General features: G+C 38.9%; 1 protein-coding gene across 2 annotated transcripts in view; it reads left to right on the forward strand.

The window, feature by feature from the left end:
• Positions 1 to 1,029: 1,029 nt before the first annotated feature.
• Positions 1,030 to 7,699, forward strand: part of LOC119428960 (aspartyl aminopeptidase) — a 15,022-nt gene continuing 8,352 nt past the window's right edge. The window contains exons 1-8 of one of the 2 annotated variants that reach the window (XM_037696671.1): positions 1,030 to 1,107; positions 1,520 to 1,604; positions 3,521 to 3,609; positions 3,691 to 3,804; positions 5,275 to 5,400; positions 5,634 to 5,758; positions 6,971 to 7,055; positions 7,357 to 7,464. In XM_037696671.1, the coding sequence (XP_037552599.1) occupies positions 1,102 to 1,107; positions 1,520 to 1,604; positions 3,521 to 3,609; positions 3,691 to 3,804; positions 5,275 to 5,400; positions 5,634 to 5,758; positions 6,971 to 7,055; positions 7,357 to 7,464 (738 nt within the window). In that variant the 5' untranslated portion in view covers positions 1,030 to 1,101. Of the gene's footprint in view, positions 1,108 to 1,195; positions 1,318 to 1,519; positions 1,605 to 3,520; positions 3,610 to 3,690; positions 3,805 to 5,274; positions 5,401 to 5,633; positions 5,759 to 6,970; positions 7,056 to 7,356; positions 7,465 to 7,699 lie in introns of those variants that run through there. The other variant, XM_037696672.1, reaches the window with a different exon arrangement.

The following is a 7,699-nucleotide window of genomic DNA, read 5'->3' on the forward strand; positions in this document are numbered from 1 at the left end:
TGCAATAGTCGATTCTGGATGTGACAAAGGCATGGATTAGGATTTCAGCAGTGGAGAAAGTGAGTGATGGGCAGAGTCGTGCTATGTTTTTGAGATGGAAGTTATCTGTTTGCATCAAGTGTTTACGTTTGTAGGTAAATATAGATATTTAACAACCCGTTAAAATACACCAGAATGCAGGAAATGGCATCTACTTTGGCAAAAGGGCCTTCTCCTACTCCGCTCCCGTTTCCTGGAATATCTTGCAAAAAGATCTGAAGCTCTCGACCTTGAACTCTCTAAGTGGCTTTAAGTTCCTGGGAAAAACCAATGCAGACATGTTCCTGTTTTTAGTTTTCTACACTGCCCTACATTCTAGCTGGTTTTTTTTTTGTTTGTTTGTTTTTTTTGTTTTGTTACATTTTCCTTTAAATACCATTTTATTTTCACTTGTTAAAAAAAAAAATCTCAATTTGTATGCATCCTTCATGATCGTTTATTATTGTCTTTGTCGTCTACGGTAGTCATCACTCTTTGTTAAAGAAATCAGGCCTCTCTTGTAAATAAGTCCCCGAGGCTCAATGGGATTAACCTGTATAAATAAAGGTTGAATGAATGAATTAATTAACTTTATTCAAAATTTTCTTGGGGAGGACCCCCAGACACCCCCACCAGTGTCCCCCCATACACACACACTTTTTCATTAATTCAACCTTTATTTAAACAGGTTAATCCCATTGAGCCCCGAGGACTCATTTACAAGAGAGACCTGATTTCAACAAAGAATGTTGACGATAATGGACAACAGCGCCAACAATAAACAATTATAAAAGAGGCATGCAGACTTTTTTTTTTTTTTTACAAATTAAAATAAGATGGCACATTATGAATGCATCTCACGGCAATGCCCACCACATTGTTCAAGCCAAGAGCCATTGTCAACACTGGGTGCTAAGCACCCCTAAAGTTCAGATTCTAGTGTCGCCCCTGGCCGCTTTAAAACCAATACAATGTTGTAATTCCACCACCTGACCGCTGGGTGTCGCTGTGGGCTCTGTGAACTTAAAACAACTGCCTCTTTCCTGTCTGTAGAGGAGTTCAGTCAGACTTAAAGTGTAATTTATGCTGGTAAGTGCCATAAATAAAAATAATAATCTGTCATGTGGTTTATGGGGAGTTGCTTCCTCTCCGTAATCTATAAGTAGACTTTGATCCGTAGAAGAAGAAAAGCAGAAATCTGTCTGCAGTCTGCTAGCTGTCACACGAAACCTGCTGTTTCCTTTATCGGACGACAGCGCAGAGAAAGGTTTTGCTTCGCGTTAGCTTGACCTTTAAACGGTTTGTAATGCTGTAGTTTAATTCATACTGATTTATAGAAACCTATAAGTTATTTAGACGTTTTTGTGCCTCTGAAATGTGTCGACATGGAGTTGGAGTTAGCAGCTTTTAGCTAGCTGTTAGCGGTTTGTGTCGATAATAATTTCCTGTTGTGCAGCTGAGATTTCATTTTCACTTCCGTGTGTTACTTTCCTTTTTCTAGAGTTTAATCATGAAGAAAGAAGCAGTGCAGACGGCAGCCAAAGAGTTTGTGCAGTTCGTCAACAGAGGAGTGTCTCCATATCATGGTAAAATCTGGAAAAACTTTCCAAAACAATATATATATATATATATATATTATTATTATTAACCCTGATGCATCCTGTTTAGTTCAGATCTGAGATGTGTAAATTGACCTTTTTTTTTAAGATTTTGTTTTGCTCATTTTGAATTTAATGACATGAATTCAAATATGTGAGAGCTAATCAAACAGAAGATTAACAATAAAGTCAAGAATGAACCTTAAAGAAGAAACGACACTATCTTAAATCTGAGACTTTACCCCTAAATCCAGCTACGTAAGATAACAGGTTAACTCTGACTCTAAGTTCAGGTTTTGTTTGATAAGAAACCTGTAAAAGTTTTCTCTCAGAGGACATCGATGAGCGTCTGGCTGCAGTTGGACAGGGACAAGCTCAAGATAAGATAAATGTTGGACAGATATTTCACAATGTCTCCAGGTTCTTCACTCCCTAAAGTCTTTTTCTAACCAAAAAAAATTAGTGTAAAACTCATAAAAATGTCATTTTTTAGGATGTGGACATACTTCACCTGTGAACAGCGGCAATAAAAGTTTAAAAATTTTCCCACAGTTTTTACATTCACAAAGTTTGTGTAGGGGGAAAAAGTGTGTCCGATGTTTTAAAATTGTCTTTTAAGTTGCTGAAAACCTCCATTTTTATTTTGTTCAGAAATAAAAACGTTACAGGTTTATGACACACTGTCCAGAAAAAATGTATTTTAAGAATAAAGTGTTCATAAAATTGACCTAAAAATGACATTTTCAAACTTTTTACAAAGCTACGACGAGTGCTAATTTTGTAACTGCTAATGCTAATTCTGCTTATGCTTATTTTGGATATTTTTTTACTTTAAACTATTACGGTAGTTAGGGTTTGGTATTTTTAACTGTTACTAGTTACTACTTTCATACTAATGATGATGATGCTAATGATTTGCTAGTTTACACTGTCATTACTTTATGCTGTTAGCTTTCATTTTGTAATTTAAGCTTTTTTGTTTAGCATTTTGCTACTGTTCATTAGTGAATTTCTACTACTAGTTTGTGTTTGGCTACTTTTTTGTAGCTTCCTGGTAGCTTTCTGTCACTTTTAGCTTGTAGCTAGTGTTCTGCAACCTTTGCCTTTTAGCTCAGTTTCATCATCTTCAGCAAACCTTGCCCAAGTCATCCAGCTCTAAGTTTGACATTTTGGCTATCGCTGATACAATATTGGGAGGGGAAGGTTAATGCTGATAACGAATATATTGGTTGAAAACTTTTTAGCTTTGTCCACCCCCCAAGAATTTAATAAACAACTACTTTTAAACCCGTTTTAATCCTTAAAGTCTTGAAACGGTCTTCTTAATGTGCGTTCACATTTACGTTTTTTAAATGTATTTATTTTTTGTAGAGAAGGAAAGATTTCAGACAAACAATGCATTTCATTGAGGACGACAAACTGATATATTTTACCTCTACGTTAGATTTATTGTTCTGGATAAAATTTTAAGCCAGGTTATGTAAACGTTAGCTTGCTAACTTGAAAGACACGTAGCTGATGACATTCAAGTTGGAGGATTGAAGCTAATTTATTATTGTTTATCTTTTTGATTTTACAGATCAGTTACAATAAACTTGCCATTCTCTGTTCGACAAAATATGCTACACTGTGTTGCTAGCTGCTTCAACTGTGCTGAAAGTGAAACTTAAGTGAATGGCCATGACTTGAAAGCAGTCTTCATGCGCCCTCTGCTGGATGCATTGTACAATTACGGCTGGTCCCAGCCTTTTAGGGTTGAAAACTAGAAGTGCTTATATTGACGCATAATGGGACAATTACCAATATCGATGGGTCCCCAAATGCCTTTATTGGCCTATAATATTGGTCTTACCGATATATCGGTCGAGGTCTACTCTGGGTAATAATTCCTTCTTCTCGTTCAGTGGTTGAAGAATGTCGGCGGCGTCTGTTGGAGGCTGGATTCAACGAGCTGAAGGAAACAGAGCAGTGGGACATTAAGCCAGCCAGCAAGGTGGGTCAGGGTCAAAGATCAGAGGTTGATGTTCTCTAACAAATCATTATTGTTTAAAATGAACAAGCTTCCTTTCTGCAGTACTTTGTGACCAGGAACTTCTCCAGCATCATCGCCTTTGCAGTGGGCGGGCGTTACCTGCCAGGAAACGGTTTCTCTATGATCGGAGCGCACACCGACAGCCCCTGCCTTAAGGTAAAGCCCCGCCCACTCCCACATGTCACTCACAGAGAGCTGTTCTTTTAGTTGAACTTTGGCCAGGATTGTCCCAACAAGTCTTCTTGCAGAATATCCAGGCCAAGATGGCGGCTTACTTACAAGTTTAGACCATCAGTGTGAAAGAAAACTAAACAGCAGCAAGACTGCTGAAGGAGCTGGAACTAATTTGTTACAGCTACATGAGCTAAAAGCTAAAATGACCTGAAAGCTAGCTAAAAGATGTTAAATGTTAGCTAAAAGGAGCCAAATACTAACTATGACTAGCAAAATGTTGGCTAAATGTAACAAAGCAATGGCTTAATGTTAAAATTAACAAAATGCTAGCTAAAAGGTAAACTAGTAAAAGACTAAAGTAGTAGCTAAAGGCAGCTAAAAGCTAAAAACAATCAGAATATAAAAATAGCGCCAGTAGCTGAAGCAAAAAATGCATTTTTTAATTAATAAATCTGTTTGTATTTTTATGAGGATTTTTTTTGTAAATAAAGTAAAATATTTTGAATAAATAACTTTTAAGAACACGTCATTGCGCCCATCTTAATAAGCTAAACATTTTCACATTTGAATGATTAAAATAGCAAAAGGTATGCAGAAGTAGTTGAATAATCATTTTTTACCTACAGTAATATATTTTTTTATACTACAGTTGAGTCGTTCATTCATTCAACCTTTATTTATACAGGTTAGTCTCATTGAGTCACGAGGACTCATTTACAAGAGAGACCAGTTTTGGATAAATAACACAGATGAGGTACAGGTCAACAATAAACAGCCATAAAATGCATATAAAATAAAACGTAAAAAGTAGCGATACAAAACAAAATAAAATCAAGCTACATTATGAAACAAGGTAAAATACTCTGAACAAGAACATGTTTGCATTAAGTTTTGCATTGAATTGACCAATTATTTAAAATCCCTTAGAGAGGTCAAAGTGGATAGCTTCAATAGAAGCATATATAAAGAGTATTGGTCCGAGTACTAAACCCTGAGGAACTCCATGACTAACTTTGATGTAAAATGAGTCATTATTTACATTTACAAACTGATGATGAGGTCAGGCAGGAATCCCCGTGGACTATGATGTTTGCAGATGACATTGTGATCTGTGGTGAGAACAGGGAACAGGTGGAAGAGAACTTGGAGAGGTGGAGGTTGTAAGACAGAGTACATGTGTGTGAATGAGAGGGAGGCCGGTGGAACAGTGAGACTACAAGGAGCAGAGGTCACAAAGGTGCTGGACTTCAAGTTCTTGGAGTCCACTGTCCATGAAACTGGAGAATGTAGTAAAGGGGTGGAAAAGAGAGTCCAGGCAGGATGGAGTGGACGGAGAAAAGTTTCAGGAGTGATTTGTGACATAAGGGTGTCAGCATAGATCACCCTTTCATTTGAAATACGGATGCTGTATTGTTTGTTTCTGACCAGATTATTTTGGGTTTGCTCTCTCAGGTGAAGCCGAGGTCAAAGAGGACGAAGCAGGGCTGTTTGCAGGTTGGGGTGGAGTGCTACGGCGGCGGCATCTGGAACACCTGGTTTGACCGAGACCTGACCATCGCCGGCCGGGTCATCGTCAAGGTACCAGGTTTATTACTGGGTGATGCTGAGAGAAAAAATGTATTTTTTATGTGTATCTGGCAGATAAAATGTGGGTGAAAGTGTAGTTTTTGATCCTAGACTGACTAAAGATAAACGTTTGTAATATTTAGTTGATAGTCGACAGTTTCCTACCCTGGATGTGAAGAGAAGCATGTTTGTTTTTGTTGAAGGACGTCCTTTTCAACGTGTAAACGAACATCTTGTCTCTGCAGAGCGGCGAGAAGCTCGTCCAGCGGCTCGTCCACGTTCCCAGGCCTCTGCTCAGGATCCCTCACCTCGCCATCCACCTGCAGCGAGATGTCAACGACTCCTTCGGTCCAAATAAGGAGAACCATCTGTAAGTCGCAGTGAAACATTTTGAACACATTTAATAATGACGGGTAAAACAAGCTGCAAGTTTTCACAAATACTACAGAGTGTACTTTATTATATGATACTCTGGACAATAATACCCTGTTGTCACAACTTTAGCAGGATGTTGGTATCAAAGGTACAGTTTTATCCTGGTTTAGGTTCTACCTGACCAACAAGAGTTTTTCTGTTTATTGGGGGGAATTCTTCTATTCTGCAGATCTAATGACTTGTGGGGTCCCTCAAGGATGTACCTTCGGTCCTTGTATTTTGTTGTGTTGCCTATGGGGTCCATTTTCAAGAAACATAACTTATTTCACTTCTTTACAGATGATATCCAGGTTTATTTGCTCGTTAAGCTAGAGAGTGTCCACTTGAATCACTCAAACTGCCTGAATGGCATTAAAGCCTGGTTAAAATTACGTATTTTTAATGTTAATGGAAATGAAGTTGAACTCGTCAGCTTTGGTAAATGTGATACTTTTGACAATCTTGGCCCCTTGTCTTCATTTAGTCACTCTGCTGTCAGGAATCTGAGTGTTTTGTTATTATTTGTTTTATAATGCTTTAAAATCAGATAAACAGAATAACACAGTTGTGATTTATTTATTTTTTCCAATTAAGACTTATCGCCAAGGTGAAGTCACATCTCCCTACCTAAGACCGTCAAAAATGTGATTTGTGCTTTTATTGCTGTTTATTTATTGTCGCGAAAAGGTGAATTGTCCTCTCCGGGTTGTAGATGAGGTGCTGGCTCAAGTGGAGGAGTTCAGGTATTTCAGGATTTTGTTCACAAGTGAGGGGAGAATGGAGCGTGAGATCAATAGATGGGTTGATATAACTGGCAGTATTGCGTACTCTGTGCTGGTCTGTTGTGGTGAAGACGGAGCTGAGCTGTAAGGCAAAGCTCTCCGTTTACTGGTCAGTCTACGATCCTACCTCACCTATGGTCATGAACTCTGGGTAGTGACCAAAAGAATGAGATCATGGATACAGGCCCAGAAGAGACTCGGCGTAGAGGCGCTGCTCCTCCACATCGAGAGGAGCCAGTTGAGGTGGTTCGGGCACATGGTGCTCCCTGGAAGTCTCTCTAAGGAAGGGATGTGGTCATGTCAAACTGGGAGGAGACCCCAGGGGAAACCCAGGACACGCTGGAGAGAGCAGAAGCTGCTCACCTGTGTGTTTCTGTTTCCGTCAGAGTTCCAATCATTGCCACCGCCGCTCAGGAGGAGCTGGAGGCGGGCTCTTCTTCATCTGGAGACGCTTCCTCCGCCTCCAACACGGTAACGAAACAAAACCATCACGTGTTGTCAGTGGAAACAGCTTCTTTTTTTTTACATCTTCCTTTTTTAACACGGTAGATGGTAAAACAGGATTAAAATCTTTTAATTTTTTTTTTTGTTTCTATTAGTTTATAGAACTTTTATGTTATTTATGCAGCAGAACTTTTTGACCCCATGCGGGACATTAATGTGAAAGTTGTTTGTGATGATTTGTACGTCCCTCGTTACAGAACGTTTGGTTTGTTTTCTGGGATGAGGTGAGAAGGTAGAGAAACTGATGGGTTCTGTTGGTTCTGTCCAGGCAGAGAAGCACCACCCGGCGCTGGTGAAGGTTCTGTGTTCAGAACTCAAAGTCGAGCCCGAAGTTCTGCTGGACTTTGAGCTGTGTTTGGCCGACACGCAGCCGGCGGTGAGTCTACAGACACTGGAGCCTAATTGCACACGGACGTCTGTTTATATGAAAGTACACGCATACTGTAGTACTTTATTACTACAATACAACATAGTATTATAGTGCTATAGTATTATAGTGCTATAATACTATAGTACTTTATTACTAGAATACAATATAGTATTAAAGTGCTATAGTATTATAGTACTTTAGTATTATAGTGCTATAGTATTATAGAGCTATAATACTATAG

This window comes from Nematolebias whitei, chromosome 23 (genome assembly GCF_014905685.2).
Source record: "Nematolebias whitei isolate Nwh7 chromosome 23, NemWhi1, whole genome shotgun sequence".
Classification (NCBI taxonomy): Eukaryota; Metazoa; Chordata; class Actinopteri; order Cyprinodontiformes; family Rivulidae; genus Nematolebias; species Nematolebias whitei.